General features: G+C 32.7%; 1 protein-coding gene across 1 annotated transcript in view; it reads left to right on the top strand.

The window, feature by feature from the left end:
- The window catches only part of LOC148614772 (metabotropic glutamate receptor 1-like), a 43,007-nt gene that overhangs the window by 9,816 nt on the left and 12,695 nt on the right, over positions 1-20,496 (top strand). Inside the window, exons 2-6 of the mRNA XM_088589108.1 lie at positions 9,341-9,590; positions 13,922-14,151; positions 15,382-15,625; positions 16,231-16,420; positions 17,605-17,728. Of these exons, the coding sequence (XP_088445234.1) occupies positions 9,341-9,590; positions 13,922-14,151; positions 15,382-15,625; positions 16,231-16,420; positions 17,605-17,728 (1,038 nt within the window). The remainder of the gene's footprint in view (positions 1-9,340; positions 9,591-13,921; positions 14,152-15,381; positions 15,626-16,230; positions 16,421-17,604; positions 17,729-20,496) is intronic.

The raw sequence follows: 20,496 nt of genomic DNA, 5'->3' as shown, positions 1-20,496 counted from the left end.
AATTTTTAATGTCCATTCAATAGACAAGTTTCTACAATTCAAATGAAATTCCAATTCATGCTTAACACTGTAGATTAGATATTTACAGTGGTGCACATTATGCAATACTCATGATGACCTCAGAGCCCCGAAAATATCCAACGACGAACTTCAATTCCGCTATATACAAGTCTTTATATTATGCGTTTATGCAAACCGTGTTTGTCATTTTTATAACATTTGTGTTGTTATGCATATTTTGCTTATATACAAACAAATTCGTCGATACCTTCATGATGCAGTAATGAATCCATTGTAGGTTTATACCTCTGAAATTAAAGTTCATTCCTCAAACTACCTAAGCCAGCTTAATGAACATAATGCATACTATTTTACTCAACGTTAATTTTTGATATAACAGGTATCAAGAAAAAATGTATTAACTACAATGCATTTACATGATGGATGCTGTCATTCCGCCTTTATTCTTCCTTTACATTCAACCTCTATTTAAAACGTAAAAAAACTTGCCTGACATACATACATACACATATACATATATATAAAATATATATTTGTTCTCTTGTTTTGTTCGCTATTTTCAGTTGTTTTTATATGAAAAAGCTAGTTTAAACAAATATATATCTTTATTTCCGGATTCGTTGATATGTTTTATCTTACTGTTATGTATTCAGATCTAAATTTTAGACCAAAATAGGGGAATTTTCAAATCACATTCTTCGGTGTCTAGAATTTGATCATAACCAATCTTCTGAAATGTATCAAGTTTGTATGCATTGTCCTATTTGTTCAGGTTTTGGCATCTATAGCCGAAGTTTAATTTTAATGGATATCTTACCCTTTAAGACCAATAGTGAGATATGACGATTCTATCAATTTATAAGTCGATTATTAGTCAAAGAAATAAAGTTCGTGGAAGTATTAATATTAAGTTTGACCTAATTAACCATATTGATAACTTATTGAAAAAAATTATCCCGATTCATTGTATTGTATAAGGTAACCATCTGTTATTATATGATTACATTCTGATCTTACTTTGGTATCTACAGTAACCAATCAGTAACCATCAAAGGTCGAGTATTATCTTGTATGTATTGATGTCCACAATAATTATTAAAAACAAGCGTTTTACAAATAACAGTCTCAATGCATAAGGAATAACATGATATGATTATTAACACAAAAGTAGAATTAGAGATGCTTTAAAGGATATTATTACACAAATTCTGGTATATTTGTTTTGAAAAGCCTAATAAGAATTTGTTTTTGCCTTAATTGAAAAGTCACGTACATTTCTAATTATAAATAACAGTTTTTCGTATTTTGAATTTGAAACTATTTTAAAGTCAATGACATATATTATAATTGGTAATGCTATATGTATGTTTGTATCGTCACTATAATTGATTGGTATCTTGGTATCTGACAATAACTTCAGTCACAAAATCTATAAAAATGAATGATATAAAAATAAGAGTATAAAAATCAGTCGTAAAACAAATATATGTTTATAAATTATTTTTATATATCATTTCCAGTACTAAATACCGTTTGATATTATTTTTAACAAGGACATTTGTATAGTGTCATAACCGACAAAGAAAAGAACACCAAATAATTGCCAAAACTAATTAAATTACTGCAAATTTTGTTTTTTTTTTAAATTGTATAATGTATCGTTATTTTCATTTCAATACTTTTTTTATAACATATCAAATTGTTTTGTTTCCTATCCTTAAAATACATATAGATATTATCGTTTGTCTAGACATAACCATGTTTCTGTATTGGACAGCTGAGGAGTTCCTGTATAGGTCCTCATATTTAGTATTTCCGACATAATTTGATTTGATAGAAGCTAAATATGTCCATTACTGCTTGACATGTTATTCTTATGCAATATTTTGAGATAGCTTGTTTTTAGGAATTAATTAAATGTACTTCTGTATCATGCAATGTAATGAACTTATTTTTATTACTACAAGCGACAATCAAACTATATGATTAAAATAAAAAAAAAACTCAAAAACTTTCAATAATATTGGGAAATATGCATATACATACAATTTACAACAAGAATATGGGATAACAACCAAGTTAGTTGGGCAGATGTCTGGCTTTGTTTGTTCCATTCCTTTTGCTGAATCTATCATACAAACGATTACATCGTGTGGTAACTCTAAATACAGAACAATGTAAAACGCCCTTCTAATATGACATACGAAAGGCAGTCTACATTGCTATTAGTATATCTACATACGTTTCTTTTGACACATCTAGAATCATGATTTAAACAGGAAATAAGTCTTGTAAATTGACAAGAAAATTGTCTAATTTGATGTATGACGAAAGACACTTGATATCGTCATGATATCAACTTCTTTTAATCTGTTAAGGATAATGAATTGAAGCTATTTTAATAATTTGTACTTTTTCATATGACACTGTATGCAGGAAAAGGTATAAAAAGTATGGTAAACTATAACATATGTATAAACATTGTCTTGGGAGATTTGACATTAACAGAAAAAGTGCTAACAAACAACTTTAGCACAATAATCCTCACAAAAATATCATAAGTGATGTAATAAATATTAAAAAATCAAAAACTGAGGTCTTCAAAGTCGCTTATAGTCAAATATTCTATGCCACAGATTTTGGCTTACTTTCTACATCCGAAATGGCACGAATGCGCTATGCTCTAAAATCGGTTGATTTCCGCTAGAATCTTGGTTCCATTGATATGATTACTCTTTCGGTACCGTGATGACCCAAATGTTTTCAATCAAAACAACTGGTTACCAGCTACCTGATTAAACAACTGGCTATGGCTATATATGGATGTAGATATCGGGCATCTTGTATCTTTTTTAATTTGCATTTACAAAATAAGATATGGGTATCTTGTACTAATGTATTTGCGTCTGTTTAATCCCTCTAGATAAATGGTTTCCATAGTCTAGTTCATATAATGTTTCCTTTGATAATTGGAAGTATGATATTTAACTGAGCCTTTAGATAAATGTCACAACTAAAACATTACCAGCGTGTTTATGGCTTGTATAATATCTCACTATTCATACCTGATTGAACGAATTTCAGACTCTTTTACTCGAATAGTGAAGAGGTAACCTATCGTGTCATTATATGCGTAGGAATACAGAACTACTTGAATTAAATATTTCTAACCGTTTTGCCCTTCTGATAAATACAAACAGTTACTGACATTTACAAAGCATACTTTTAGTTTTACACACACAAAATACCTGCGATTTTGCATGTTAAAGAATAAGATTTCTAGAACTGTTAGGAAATACAAACTTACATCCGAGCTAAGTAAAATAAACGAAATAATATAATTAGTCCATTTGTCAGCTTGTTCATTGATAATCAACAAGAATGAAATGTTCTGACTACTCCTTAATCAGCATTTTTAATATATGAATCTGATAATGAAATCAGCAATTTTCAAGAATTTAGTTATAAACCAAATCTTTTGATCTTCATACTTTTAGATTTATGTAAATTATAACACTTGTTTAATTCTTGTTTCGCACGTTTTCAATAAGGTCCATTACAAGTGCTTTGTAATTTTTATGGGGAGAATTCGACTGCACTGAACTGAAGTTCTTGGAAACTTTGAAATCACCATCGGAAACCAAAAGAGAAATGCACTGATCTTAAAACAGAATTGATCGAACCAAAGAATCAAAACAATATTGCTTTAAGTATCACATGTCAAGCTATTATGTCATGTGATAGGCCAAGTCACAAAAATAGACGAAGATAATTCGAATCGTTATTTAAATCTCTATGTTTTAGATTTATTCTATTGATATACAAAATCTAACCTCAATGAATCGTCTTCTGTTAATATTCCGACCGATCAGATTTATAGTCAAATAATATTGTTACCGATATGGTTTATAGGTCTATAAACTATCACCATAGGATATGAACTAGACATGAATGACGGATTTTGTATTGTTTATGGTAAACTATCATTTAAGTCAGTTTTACGCGGTAGAGGGAGAGGTATTACAGAATAAATAAATGCTAAATATGTCTTGTATAGAAAGTAATTGTACCCTTATGCATAATTTCTCATTATCATTACAATTCACATTTTCCTAGTTTTCACTCCCATTTTTGTGGGCGTTCATATTGTAAGTGATGTATTTTTTTGTGTGCTGTCTTCAACTCGGCGGGTGTTTCAAAAAAAAGCAGAAGACGCTTACCCTACCGGTGTACCTGGTCCATGCTCCCAGTTTTCAGTAGAGTCCGAGTTGCTCATTTGCTTTTGTTACTTTGTATGTATGATTTTAGTTACTTTATGTTATTTGTGTATGTCTGTTTTCCATGTCTGGTCTTTGTCCCTGGATTACATTCTTTTTACCGCTATAACCTTGGTTCTCTTGATTACATCTCTTACACCACATTTTTTTTCAGTAAAAAACTAAATCTTGAACTACGCCATTTTTAATATCGTTTAATTAAAATGTTTCTCGCTCGTCCAAAAAATTATAAGACAAACTTTTAACGTTAATATATTTAATAATTGTAACGGAAAATATTGATATTACATCGATTTTGCTACACAGTAAGTTGATATTTTATTTTATAACAGTAACCCCTTAGGTTAAATGCACATGTTAAAGAATAGATGATGCAACTGGAATTATGCACTTCAGTAACTGAAGAAGAAGTATATTGGCACACCTTCCTATTACTGATCAATACCTGAAGAAAGTAAGATAAAATATTTAATGATTCATGATATTTCATTTATTAATGACAAGTTAATCAATCTGCTTATATGTTTTACTCCTATAATTAGAAGTATCTAAGTTCTATAATTCTTCCAGTTTGAAGCCAATTAAAATAGAAAGCCTTGCGTTATCTGACGATGCTACAATAATTAGAAACTGATTGTATTAGATTAAAGCCTTGATGTCGTTAATCATTGCAAGAATCCTATAACCCTTTTATTGATTCTTTGATTGTGTTAGAGTTCAATCTCAAATCGTAATAATTGGTTTATTTTTTTAGAATGTGATTAAAGCCTTAAATTTATGTTTAAACTGGAATTTTTCATGTATAGAGTGAATAATTGTGTCCAATTAATTAATCAGATAATGCTGTTATTGACACATTTTATGAAAATTCGAATTCTTCAATCATATATGATAAAATCCTATAAATATCCTACTTAAACATAAAATGACAATTTGCTCCTTCTTATCATTTTTTGAACACATCAAATGCATCACATCGTTTCCTACATAATACAATTTTCCATGAAGCATGTTAACTTGTTATCCTATCGATAGAGCTCCTTGTAATATTATGTACTTTAAAAATAACTCATTAAATGAACCTGAAAGCAATTCATCCTCCATTTCTGTACCACAGTGATTGGGGTAAAGAGTTGGTTGCTAGAAATTGTAAAGATTTTTTTCTTGAATTAACCTTTTCACAAGGACTGTTATAGAAAGTTTATCTAAAATAATATTTCTTATTTTAATTGTTTATGACTCTGCTGATGGGAAGTGATTTATTGAATACACGTGTGCAGCATATCCAAATTGCAATATTCACATCATTAGTTTTTCTGTAATTAAAGACAATATAGTGTACATCAATTAGAACTTTATTCCAAAACAAGTCCTATAGTGCCAATCTATCCTGTTATCGGCTAGCAAAATTCTCCGAACACCCATGGTGATATCTTTATCATAAAAGTTATGGTCATGAAGCATTATTGATTAACAGAGTGCAAATTTAATTTTTTCTCCATTATCGCATGTCAGAAGGGATAAGCTAATATCTTTCTCAAACATACTTAACAAGACTTCCCAAGATATGCATAAATCAAGTAGACAGTCGCAAATACATAGTAGACCACTTAGCAAAGTAATTTAATATCAGGAATGATGTACTATCAGTAATGTTTAATGTTCCTGCCACGGAATTGGCATTATATAGGCTTGCTCTCCAGCAATAACAAATTTCCTGACAGGGTTTTACAATTTGTTTCCAAGAGTTTTTTTCATATTAAGAACGTGTTACACATCGACTTACAATTATTGAGGACATTTCTTCGATATTTATTCGTCTTACACTTGTCAACTCTGTTATTATAGTTAATGATATGGATTATTTGCAAAGTATCTGTTTTAAGTGATTGATATTTCCAGATACATTGTAGATCTTATCATAACGCTTAAAAATGTTTTTTTTTCTCTGAAGAGTACATTTCAAAGTAGGTTTAAAAAATTGTGAGGTATCAATTCAAGTGCAGTTGCCTTTGTGTTCTGGCCAAATCACGAATTCAAATTCACAAAGAAACTTACAATTTGCAAAATAGAAAATTGTGAAACTCGGGTGAATCCACGAAATAAAAAGTTCAAGAAATTTGACAAACATCGAAAATTGATATCCAAAACTGAAAGTACCTTCAAATTACAAATTAGCAATCATACAAAAAATATAAATAGTTATTTTAGTACCAGTGCATATAACATCATTCACACACTGTCTAAAGTAGAGGCGATTCACCAAACTTACGACTTTTTTGGGGCGTCTACATATATTTTTACGTAATTATAGACCTTTTTCGGAAACAGCTATATACTTTCTATAAAACCATACATTCATCTCCAAGTAGAATCAATCAACTTAAACCAAATCAAGAACGGTACATTTTGTTTTAATTCGGAAGTGAAACAACTGAAAGACAAATTTAGACTGGTTACGTAGTATGTAACTATTTCTGTATAAAAAATAAAGCAAATTTAGTGAGTTTTGTTTTATTGGCATACATGAATCATTCCCAGTTTGACTTTTATGAAGACTGCTACTTAAGTAAATAAAGATAAAACTAGCTATCATTTTAAGGAGGAGTTGTATAAATTTGTCCGTCTTTCACAGTTTCTTACCATTATCAGAGTTCTATATATGATGGATGTTTTTTCTAGAATAAAGTATGATCGAAAGCAAACTTAAAGGGAAAGACCACTTTCTTCATTTAGTTAGGCTCATATGAAAAAATCATACCAATGAAACTAACACAAATAACCTTTAATGCATTATGATTTTTTTCTAAATTGCAAAATTCGAAATCTTTGAAACATATGTGCAGAAATCTTTCATTTGAAGGAATTGATGGTTTTGATCATACGCAGACTTTATTGATTCTTGACGATAGCTTCCGATTAGCTCGTGACATCATTAAGTCGGTTTTGTACTGATACATGTAGTGCATATGAAATTTTAGCATGTAAACAAAGAATATTCCGTAAATATTTCTACTACCCTAAGGAAAGAATATTCCGTAAATATTTCTACTACTCTGTTTTTTAATCACCAAAACATGCTGTCTTGGCAAGCATATGCTTGCACAAATGATAAATAAGAAATATTCAAAAAAAGTTTTGACCGGCAACACGAATACTCGGAAGCCATTAGATTTTCCTCTGAAATAGTAGTCTTACAGCTGCAAATCCCGTTGTTTGTCAATATTTCCTGACATTTGCTTACCGGTTGTGCCTCAATCTCTTCTTCTTTGCATTTTGGGTTGAAATTATAAGGGAAAAATCCCAAATTTCCGCTTTCCTCAGAGATCGTAATCAATTACCAATTTACTTTCACGTTACAAACCGACTTCGTGACGTCAAAGCTGAACTGATCACAGCTGAACTGCTCATAGGCGCAGAAATTCAAATTCCTTAATTATTAATCGTGATATTAGTTAACAAAAGGAAATTAATATTTTTTTCAATTTAATTTTCATGAACTTTATACAGATTAGTTTCAATTTTTATGGCTTAGTCTTCTCTTTTAAAATGTGTTAATTTGAGCATTTAAGAACAAAATGCATCTCAACTTTAAAATCGCTCTAACAAAAACATTTATTGTCTATTACTTCGTATTCTTTTAAAGTAATGTTTTTTTTTTTTAATATAGATTGATTCTTGAACTTTTTAAGTACTTGGTTCTAATGCTACTGACGATAATAATAACAATGTGATCGATATGTTTGTATTTATTGCAATTTAGCAAAACAAATAAGAACAATATCACATAGATTGATTACATCTTCTAGTACATCAAAAACAAATCCTTTGTTAAATTTGAACATAACTGTCATTGATTGCCGGATATGAATCCTGTAACTCGTGGCTGCTACTTTTACTATGGAGCACGTTTTCGGTGTTTACGTCTGAAATCTATATCAGGTTCTTACCTCACTGAACATGATTCAGAACGCTGTCAACTTAAATAGGATTGAGTATTTATTATTTCTCTTGATATAAAATAATCTCTACAGTCTGATATTATTCTTTAAAGGTTTAGGGTTACATGTTTATAGTTCCATTAGTCTATTTTGATCCGAGGAATCAGTATAAAAGTCAGAAACATCCCAGACAACGGGTTCCTTTCAATCCCATATGAAGACATACAATAGTTTAGATCACAGTTGAATGACGGTACAGTTTGTTGCTTCAGATATCAATCTAAGCTTGCTTGAAAGTCTTCAATGTTAAGGTAAACATGTCTCTTTGAACCTGATTAAAATAGAACCACTGATAAGGGAGTTACTCACAAGCACTAAAAATGATAGCTTCATATCACGTGAATTAAACGAAGATACATGATATTAGAGTGAAGTGAAGTATGCGTTAATAAAACTAGTTACAAAGTTTAAGTGAAACGTTTTCAAAAAGTTAATTTTTAACAAAATGTGTGTACCACATTTATGAGTAAGCATGAAGTCATCAAACATAGAATATCTGTTAACTGTTGCTTGAAATACAAATGAATTCAGTAGTTAAAAGTATTCATATTGTGTACTGAATATTTTCGGAAGTGAAACCTCTATCAACTCAATTGCTAGTTCATATTATATCAAGTACTGGTATACTTTACAGATATGGAATTTCCAGATTTACATTAGAAAACACTTTTACTGGAATAGTAGAAAACAATCAAATAAAACCGTAATGTGTTGACTAAAAATATTATAAAACAAGTACCAAATGGTACAGTGTTAATAACATAACAAGGTAGGATGACATGTGCCAACACACTTTTCCTTTATTTAATGCACTTTTTACGTTTAAGACAATGTCACTATTTAAATGTAACAAAGGAAGTTTATTAACATTCTTGTAATACAAACTAAACGATAAAAGTTTTATCGAGTCAACATTAGAAAAAATGACATTATTTTTTTAAGAATGTTTAAACGCAAACTTATCAAAGAAATATCTAGTTGTTGTTCTTGATAGTTACTGTTTGGTTTCTTAATGTTTCTCTACACGAATTCTATTTTCAGGTAGTTATGGTGCTAGGGGGATGGACAGATTCAAGAAAATGGCAAAACAATACAATGTTTGCATTCCATTTGACGAAGGTGTGGCGGGTACGGCGACCACAAAGGATTTTGAAGTCATTGTCAAGCAACTTGTGAAAATTAACAAAGCTCGAGTAATTGTTTGTTTCTGCGAGGGCAGGACGGTTCAGACACTCCTGCAAGCAACTACAAATGTATATGGTGCTAAAAACCACTTCCTTATTTTAGGCAGGTAAGAACGATCTGGCATAAACTAACTTATAATGTACACCATTTAGCTTTCTAGATAACAGAAACCCAAGTCGGGACTTGATTTTCTTGGTTGTATAGTCAATTTTGTAAACCAATTTTTTTTCAGTTTGGAATCCGGGCTCGGTTTTAAACAACCCAAAATGGTTTTCACCTGATGTCTTCCCCGATTCGAAAATGAAATAAAGGAAGGTTTAACCTGAGGATTCTTATGACACCATTTTTTTTCTAAAGTTTTCTAAATATGTTAGATGTTGAAATGTACATGTACGATGAATAATGCTAGACAACACAATATTGACAAGCTGTCTTCGACGTTATACCAAAAATAGCAAACTTAGAAGATTTGTTTTCTTTAGTTTAAGAAAAGCTGTATTATTCATGACAATGCTAACATACACATAAATACATCATGTTTAACGGCCTATTCCCGTAATAGCACTGCTACGACGTCATTAATTTGCATGTATTTACCATATACATGATAAAATGGAGGAAATTTGTGAGCTTTTGTCTTCTCAATATAATTAACGAAGTATCAAATGAATTGTGCTGTTTTGACTAGCATTTAGTCATAGTTTTGATATTAATGGATTATTCCAACAATTAAGGGTGTTCAATACAATTTCCTTTATTGTAAGTTGTGTTTTAAAGAAGGTATTACTAATCACTTTTTGCTGATATTTTTTAATCTAGAACTAGTACCGGATAGCACTAAACATTTCATTTTCAAACCATGAAGTGAATGTTAACCTATTTAAATCAGTGTATAAGTTTGTTTTGGACACAAACACACAGCTATACACATACTCGAAAGTTTAAAGTACATACCTTTATTTTAAAATATTCGCTTATAATTATTTATTTAGTAATTAAGGGAGATGAGTTCCAAGTGAACACTTGCCGAATTCCAATTGTATTTAAACTCTGACTTAAAATGAGAGAAACTGAACTCTTGAATTAGATTCTTCCATAGTACCACTTATTATGCGTACTTTGGTACTGACTATCAACAATCTTAACAGTTCTTCACTGACTCGAAAAAAGGCCATAAATGTACCATCTTGTTTTCTAAACATACGTTTATTCCTTACAGAATGGATTACAAAACAAAATATAGCCTTGATGGGGCAACAGTTAATTGTATATTTATATGTAAAACACACACATATTAACAACTTTGTTCAGCACGACTTGAAAAAAGGTGTCAATACAACGGCTTGACACACACACACACACACACACTGCCCCAGCATTGGCGTCGCTTTTATTACGATTAAAAAATAAAAGGTGTTTATAGTGTAGAGACATTATAATAACTGTACATAACCCACTAACTCTCTCTTTTCCTCTCTGATTTGTTAACATATTTTGAAGTTACAATAGGCTTCTGTTTTGTTACAAAATCCGTATACAGACATAAACACATAGGTAGTTTGTAGAAAAAAATGATAGATTGGCCTATAGTTCTATGTTATTGACCAATACTCAAGTATGAACACAAACATATGTATGCAGTTAAATGTTAACTGTGATCCTCCAGTTGACAACCAAATTATACCGAATTCTCGAAATGTAGCATTACGTAAATTGTTTATTATCTTTTGTATCGGTGATGCTGTGAAGATAGAAAACTTGTGGAAGTAATTTAGGAAAAGAAAACATAACTGTACAGCTGACATCCAATTTCCTGTTATTAATAAATCTTACTCAATCCTTAAACTGTTCTTATTAAGGAGTGTCACTTTGGTCAATGTACAACGATTGGATAGATACAAACAAAAGTAAGATGATTTGTACTCATATAGGGACAAATATAGAAAAAAAAGCAAAAGCAAAAAAAAAAACAAAACAAAACAAAACAAAACAAAACCAAAAACAAAACTAAAAAAGAAAAGAAAAGAAAAGAAAAAACAATGCAATCCTTATTTTGCATTAATGTCTCATTTGAATGAACATTTCGAAATAAGATATTTCTATATTGCTCCTAAACGTTCACGTGCCAAGTTATCATTGCAACATTCATAAGGATCGTGTGGTATATTTTGCCACTTGTTAAAATACAATGTGAAAATGTGCAAAACTTTGACCTAGCCCCATTTCTGGTCAAAGTGCTGGGATACAAAACACCTGGCATATCTTGAATTAGGAAACTGAAACATCTTTTTTACAAGATATTATATTGAAAAATGTAATTAAATTCCATGACCAGCTGTCCTTTTTTGGTGACAAAAACACTTAAACTTGACATTTACAAGTTTTAAAGCCCTAACTATATTCAGATTAAAATCTTAGAACCGGCCAGTTTCCTTATCCATAACGAATTAATCAATCCACATCAGTTTTGTGGTCCAAAAAGGAATGCTAAGAAAAGTTCTGAATATTTTTATACCTTGGTTCCCTTGATTACTCTTTAAACATATAGGCTGAAACAATTTTCAACAAAAAATTTGTTAGTTTTTCTTATTTAACCAAGGTCATCATGTCAAGGTTAAAACAGACCCAAAACACATGGCTTTTCTTTTCTTTTATTTATTCAAATTTTATTTGATCACCACTTTAAAAGATATTGACATATTAATGGACAAGTTTGCACTAAGGAAAATGGATTTATTTTTAATTTTTAAATGATTTTTTGGGGTAAATGTTTCATGAGTTCGTATGATACTGAAAATATGTTAGCCAATTATTTTTTGAATTTTGAAAAAAATCAGTTTTTTTTTCAGTACTTTATTAAAATCATATGGACTAAAATATTTTATCTATTAAATTCGCCTGTCTTTGCCTGACACGATATGGACTTATTCGTGATTGTTTCTTGAAAAGATGAAGGTGCTTCTCTGTTGGTGCATAATTTGTTGTTTCGGTGTTCGTTTTTTTCTCATTTTCTTTTGTCTTCTTCGCATTTTAATTCACTTTTTATATCAGTTGTCATCGTTTCATCTTTAATCCTTGACTTTCTGATTTTTTCATGCGCTTACATTACATTCGTATTCTGTCATTTATACAGTGAATATGCCCATGGCCATTATGTTATATGATTGGACATATAAAAAAACCCATATTTTTCAATCATGTAAATAATGTTTATATACTATCATGATATATGATATGTAAACATGTTCGATTTTCTCTATCTATAAGTATTTAGTTTCTTTATAAATAAATGTAATATATAAAAAGGATATTTTACGACAAGTGTTCCCATCTAAATTTATAATATCTTTAATGGTGTAAAAAACTATAAGCCTACTAGCCAAAATGACCTAATTTTTTTCCGTGATAATGCAGGAGCTTACCTAGTTTTCGCTACGTTCTGGTATTAAAATAATAATTTGTGCTCATAATGTAGCATTTTAAATCTGCGAAGGGTTTAAATAGTGTTTTTTTTCTATAAGTATATACTGTACAATACAATGTAGTCTAATTATTAGGCATGGCGAACTATGTTGTGTTATTGTTTCATACCAAACCCCTTCCATCCACACTGGAGGTATCTTTCATATATCCAATTTCAAATTGCCATGTTTTTAACACAACTTGTTATTCAGTCATTATTCAACAAAACTGGTGGTAATTAATTACACTTCGGAGTATATGTAGAAAAGAGAAATTTTAAACAAAAATTCTTCTACAGTATTAAAATTTTCAAATGTTTGCTCATAATAGACGGTTTTTTTGCATTTTGAGCTGATCATTTCATCTTAAACATTTAAGGCCGACGTAAGCAGTATCAGTTCTTTGGAACATCTTATTCACCAACCCAGTTGATTCTAATGCTGCTGATGAGAAGTTACTCCTCGAAACACGTGTACAGCATATCCAAATTTGCAATAATTGGTATTTTTGAATTACGTTAAATTATTTTTGAAGTTTATATCTTTTTACTAAAACATTTCAAAATGATTCAACGTGTTTGGTAAGAAAGTGTCATAATGACGTCGTAACATCATATACGGGCGATCATTGAATTGTAGAACAACTTCAAACGGAATAGAAATTTGAATGATAAAGGATCGAAACAGAATGTTTTAATGTTAATATTTATTCCTTTTGTAAAAAAAATTTAACCAACTGACAAAGTCTACAAAGTGTTTCTCTGAAGCATTGCTTACAGAATATACCATAAAATATGTCTGTTCATTTATGAGGAAAAAGTCATTTATCATATATGGTGTGAAATATCGTTGTGCACTATACGTCTTCCGACAGCAAGCTGTGAGTGAATCAAGAAACTTTTATTCAATAAAACCAATGGTAAAGTACAATTCTAATAAAGGAAACAATAGTAAGTGAAGTTTTCTATTGTTTTAGTGACGGTTGGAATGACAGGCCAGACGTCGTAAAAGACCAGGAATCAGTAGCGGCAGGTGGCATGTCAATTAAACTACATTCCCCCCTAATTGATTGGTTTGACGATATGTTCCAGAACCTAAGTCCGTATACAAACGATCGGAATCCGTGGTTTCAGGAATATTGGCAGGAAACGTATAAATGTCGAATCCCAGGTGCTAAACAGACCAGATTTAATAAAACATGTACAGGTAAATAAATAAGGATCAATCTTATTTCAAATTTAAGGCTCAATTTTAATATAAGCTTTAAAAAAATCCGATAACATGCAGTAACAATCATTACAGATCACACTGAAATATTCTTCTTGACACAAATAAACAGATTTAGCAGGTGTATAAAGTCCGGAAATATAACAGTTCTCCACGGGTGGCGGGAATATTTTATATTAATTATACAAACGCACACCAAACTGACCCAACTGACAGCTTTATAGAAATTCCAATTATAAGTGCCTTTCCTATCTTAGAAAAGTTTTGCTTCGATTTAAATACTACAGTCGGGGCTATATTTTTCCAAGGCTGGTAAGGTTCTTGAATAGCAAGTGGAACAACAAAGAAATTGTCAGTGCATGCAACTTTCACGAACTTTTTCATGAATATTGCATGGAACCTAAAAGAATTAAAGGAGTGCATTGAAAACGACTGTATAATGTCAATGATAAAAATTGCTGCCTATCTATTTGTTTATTGATCTTGACAAGTGTAAATTTCTGCTGTGTAACTTCAATTTTAAGGCTGTTCCTGCTAACTACCGAACATATTCCGGTTAGGCTGATAGCTATCACTGGGGACCATCTGAAGAATAACGCTTTTTTCACATACACACTTGTTGCATTTGACCTCACTTTATCCTCGCTATAAACAGAAGCGGTAATTTTGCCAAAAACTAGTCTACCACTCAGGAACAGAATTGAGTTGAAAATAAAATAATACGGTTGCTTTTACAATATTTTTGTAATTGAAGGGATCTTTGTAATTTAACTATAGAATAAACCTCATAATACCAAGAAATTGCTGGTTATGTGTCGCATTGCAGTTGTCAATTTGTTATCCAAATAGGTTTCCTTTTCTTTCATTACGCATGTTTCCGGTGCGCGACATGTCTTGTGACAGATTTGTAGGGAACATCAATATTAAAACATTATATCTAGAATATAAAATCAAAACTTCCATTTACACATTATGATAAATGTGCAAAAAGTTGTTGAATATTATGTCATTCCGATAGTTCCCTGCTGTAAAGACAACGGTTTTTTAACAGAATTACGTCAATTTGACATTCCATTATGAAAGGTTTTAAATCTTGTCTTGTAATTGATGTACATAAATGTGTAGCGTCGAATTAAGATACCATTTATACTTAATGAAATTAAAAAAATGTACCCCAGATTGGTTACTAAGTTGTCTTTATGATTTCAGGTAAAGAAAGAAATTCAAAGTACGTTCAAGATTCTAAGCTTGGTTTTATACAGAATGCTCTGTATACTATGGCATATGCACTTCATAGCATGCACAAAAATTTATGTAATGGCAGTCCGGGAATGTGCACGGCAATGTCACCTGTAAGAGGCGCGCTTTATCTGAAATATTTATTAAACGTTTCCATGGTAACTTACAGCAATGCAAGTCTATATTTTGATGAGAAAGGAGACCCGCCTGCAAGGTTAGTATTTCACAAAAACAGTATCTGGTCCATTTGTTTTATTTTTGAAAAGAGAAAAGATGCATGAACTATGAAATATTATCCAGGAAAGATAGTAAATATTAAGTTCAAATTTGAAATAATCATGACCTTGTTCTTGTAAAATGAAAAAAAAATACAACAGGAAGTTCTATTTTTAAACATTTATAAAACAGATCTCTAAGTGGTTGTATGAATCAAATTGTCTACAAAAACCATTGCTCTTAATTTAGCAATTTGTTGAAGTTGTTAGATGTATGTCATGTGATCAATCAATTTATTTATAAGTCTCATTTTAATAACAAAAAAAAAAAAAAAAAAAAAAAAAAACCCAAAAAAAATTAAAAAAAAAACAACATCAGTAAATGTGAAAATGGTCGTCTGTAAGGTTCTCAAAATGCAAAAACTATACATTCTTGTCGGATAAAAAATCAAAACAACCCAAAACATTTTTAACAAAAACATAGTAAAAACAAAAACTACACAAAAACAATACAGAAAAAAACGAACACACCCACGAAAATCCCATTTCAAATACTGCTTTCCTAAGTATAATTGCTACACGTACAAACTTGGTATGTCTGTAGGTATGATATAATGAATTTCCAAGAGATAGCAGATGAATACGGAAATGTCTCCTACAAGTATGTCCAAGTAGGGTCATGGGAGACTGGACACTTAAGTATTGAGGAAAACAACATATTCTGGCCTAGAACTGGAAAGGGCAAACCTATACCGTCTGTATGTAGCGAACCATGTAAAAAGGGGTACATTAAGGTATGTCATGCATTGAACCCCTGTACAAAAGACACATGAAGATCATTCACATTATGGTTTATGGTAAATTAAATGTTAAATGGAAAGAGATATGATTTTTTTCAGCTATTTAGTATTTTTTTTTTAAAATCGCTGTTTCGGATTGTTATGTTCCTCTCGAATAAACATCACAACGGTCAAAGTGTAAAAATGGTAGTAAAGGAGTTATCAATGGAACCAGGATTCTAGCGGAAATCAAAAGAATGTAATCCAGGGACAAAGACCAGACATGGAAAACAGACACACGCAACAAAGAACAAAAAATAACCAAAAGGTACATACAAAGTGACAAAGTAAATAAGCAACCCTGACCACAGTACAAACTGGGAGCATAGAACAGGTGCATCAGTAGGGTAAGCGTCGTTTGCTTTTCTAGAAACACCCGCCGAGTTGAAGACAGCACACAAAAAATACATCACCTACATTATAAACGCCAACAAAAACCGGGAGTGAAAAAACTAGGAAAAGTCCAGAGTAGACGAAACTTTAAGGAAAACTATTACAAATTGAACAAATCAGTTCGTGGCGTTTGTCGTAAATGTGGTCAATACTTTACCATTTACCATCGATCTTTAAGTGTAGGTCAAGATATAGGGCTGTCTGTAGTATCCTTTATCTCAACTTCTTTGGGAGTAGATGCGATGTATAAAATCCCCGAAACTAGGATTTTATAACGATAATACGTCATCTATATAGCAGAAGCTGAGATTACAGGATCTAGCTAAACGATATTCATTCCTTCGGATCAGATCAGCTATAAAGTCAGCCTGGTAAGATTGGAGGAATGGGTCAGCAAGTAGAGAACCACAATTTGCTCCCATTGGAATGCCGATTGTTTGTTAAAAAATCGTCCACATACTGAACAAATATGTTGTAGATAAAACATTCCAGCATTTGGAATTGTTTTTTTTTACAACGTATGAGAAATCTCTACCAAGAACTACATAATGAAGTCATAATAGGAAATATTATGATGACGTCATTACTTAATTATCAATAATTTCTTGTAATTTTGATCACAGATTTTACTTTGAGACACTTTTGTGTAGTGCATTACACAAAATCTCATTAATTCTTGTTCTTTCAATTAGTTAAAGTGAAGGGTCAAATCGATTGACTTTATAAAAATGTACATGTTCTTGTAGAGTATCGAAACCAACATCAAGTGTTGCTGGAAATGTACGCAGTGTGAAGAAAATGAGATCATGCTGGATGAAGAGACGTGCAAACCTTGCAGCAAAGGATGGTGGCCTAACAGTGATTTGACAGGTGAGTTATATCATGTCGGATGAATAAATCGAGAGTGAGAGTAAAATCACGAGTTACAATAGTGGTATAACTATGACAATTTAATAAATTTACAACGTCTAAATAATGCTGGAATCCCTGACACCATGTTCATAAGAGGAAGAAATTCGTAGAAAAACCTCGGTAAAGATGGAATCATGTTAAGAATTGGGAACATCGTTAGGAAACATTGTCAGGAACATATAAAAAACAACAATAGACAAAAAGTTAATACATTTCAAAGAAACTTCGAAGCACACACAGATGGTCTAGTACATAGATTGAACTCCGGTAGTCTGGTATAGAGAGGGGGCTCCGGTGGTCTGGCTAACAGACGGAACTCCAGTGGTCTGGTAAACAGAGGGGGCTTCGGTAGTGTGGTTTACAGAGGGGACTCCGATGGTCTGATCAAAACAGGGCACTCAATTGGTCTGGTACACAGAGGGGACTCCGGAGATTTGTTACACAGAGGGGACTCCGGTGGTCTGGTTAACAGAGGGGACTCCGGTGGTCTGATAAACAGAAGGGACTCCGGTGGTCTGGTATACAAAGGGGATTCCGGAGGTCTGATATACAGATGGAATTCCGGCAGTCTGGTATAGAGAGGGGCTCTGGTGGTCTGATAAAAACAGGGGACTCAATTGGTCTGGTACACAGAGGGGACTCCGGAGATTTGTTACACAGAGAGGACTCTTGTGGTCTGGTAAACAGAGGGGGCTCCGGTGGTCTTGTAAAAACAGAGGGCACTCCGGTGGTCTGGTACACAGAGGGTACTCTGGTGGTCTGGTACACAGAGGGGACTCCGGTGGTCTGGTACAAAGATGGAACTCCGTTGGTCTAGTAAACAAAGGGTACTCCGGTGATCTGACTGGTACACATAGGGGACTCCGGTGGACTGGTTAACAGCTCCTACTTCTGTGGTTGTGCACACAGGGAACTCTTGTGGTCTGGTAAACAGAGGGACCTCTGGAGGTCTGACAAACGGAGGGTACTCCGGTGGTCTGATACACAGAGGGTACTCCGGTGGTCTGGTACACAGAGGGGACTCCGGTGGTTTGGTACACAGAGGGGAATCCGGTGGTCTAGTACACAGAGAGGACTCTTGTGGTCTGGTAAACAGAGGGGGCACCGGTGGTCTTGTAAAAACAGGGGACTCCAGTGGTCTGGTACACAGAGGGGACTCCGGAGGTCTGACAAACAGAGGGGACTCCGGTGGTCTGGTACACAGAGGGGACTCCGGAGGTCTGACAAACAGAGGGGACTCCGGTGGTCTGGTACACAGAGGGGACTCCGGTGGTTTGGTACACAGAGAGGACTCCGGTGGTCTGGTACAAAGAGGGAACTCCAGTGGTCTGGTACACAGAGGTGACTCCGGAGGTCTGACAAACAGAGGGCACTCCGTTTACTCTAGTAAACAAAGGGTACTCCGGTGATCTGACTGGTACACATAGGGGACTCCGGTGGACTGGTTAACAGCTCCTACTTCTTGAGTAGTATAGTATGAGTTTTAGAAATATCATTTTTCAGGAGGTGCAAGGCGGTGCACACCTATGCGCATGCGCATGAAGTCACATCCGGTGACCCTGGACCAGAAGTGACCGGTAGAGGGGGGACCGGAAATGGACCTTGGGTATGACTGGAAGTGGAGCTTGGGTGACCGGAAGTGACCGGTAGAGGGAGTGGGACTGGAAGTGGACCTTGGGTATGTCCTGAAGTGACCCTTGGGTGTGACCGGAAGTGATCGGTAGGGGAAGGGGGCCGGAAGTGGACCTTGAGTGACCGGAAGTAGACTTAGATGGGGAACCAACAATGGGAACATTGGGACCTTTTGATGTAGGAAGGGGGGGTCTTAAAAGTTTGGAGGGGGAAACCACCTCAATAGGTATCCTCATTAAGTGTCCTAGTTAGTGTCATTATATAGTATAAACAGGTAAGTATAAAAAAGGGGTGTATTATGACAAGAGTTATCTTTCTTTGTTTATATTGCTTTTTTTTATTTTTACATTATCGTTCATTGTTTTTAATTATTTTTGTAAATTAATTGTAATTTCATTGTCTTTGTGTAATAATTGAATGGGCACTTTGTATAGATTTTAAATTTTGATTTTATTTTCTTTGTGTTCAATGGATTGTGTAATTTGAATAGATGTCTCACGGATTAGACAGATGTTTTAAACATTTTACAGGTGATTTTAATAGCCCGTGTATTGATTTTTAACCACTTTTTATTGTGCTTTATGAATACATTACAGGTGTAAGGACATGTTGTGCAATGTTTACAACTGGAAAATAAATTTTTATCATTGTTTTGATTATTTTTGTGTTAATATTTTTTGTATTTAGTTTGAAATTTTGACTAACCACTAATGATTATACTGACTATCGTAAGGTATACATTTGGAACGTTAATAGCTTTTGAATGGTGTATTGCCTTTCATTTGTATAGTCTATTTGTATAGCCCTAACCCTAAACCTAACTCTTTCTTGTGTGACTTTCTTTCTTTTTACTCTTCGTATTTTTGTTACATCTAGTACATTGCCTTATTTATCTTACTTCTCATAAGCGTTTGATAAATATAAAGTGTTTATTAAGCATCGATAAAATATCGAAGAAATAAAGTTACAAAAAGAGTTAGGGTTAGGGTTAGGGTTAGAGTTAGCGTGAGGGTTTGAGTCGGGGTTAGGATTAGAGTGAGAAAAATAGAAAATTAATCAGATCAATACGAAAACAAAACACTAGAGACTTGGGA

This window comes from Perna viridis, chromosome 6, assembly GCF_037379345.1.
Source record: "Perna viridis isolate PV_CMFRI_1.1 ecotype Kerala chromosome 6, ASM3737934v1, whole genome shotgun sequence".
NCBI lineage: Eukaryota > Metazoa > Mollusca > Bivalvia > Mytilida > Mytilidae > Perna > Perna viridis.
The sequence above is the reverse complement of the archived record's forward strand: the minus strand, read 5'-3'. Positions and strand labels throughout refer to the sequence as shown.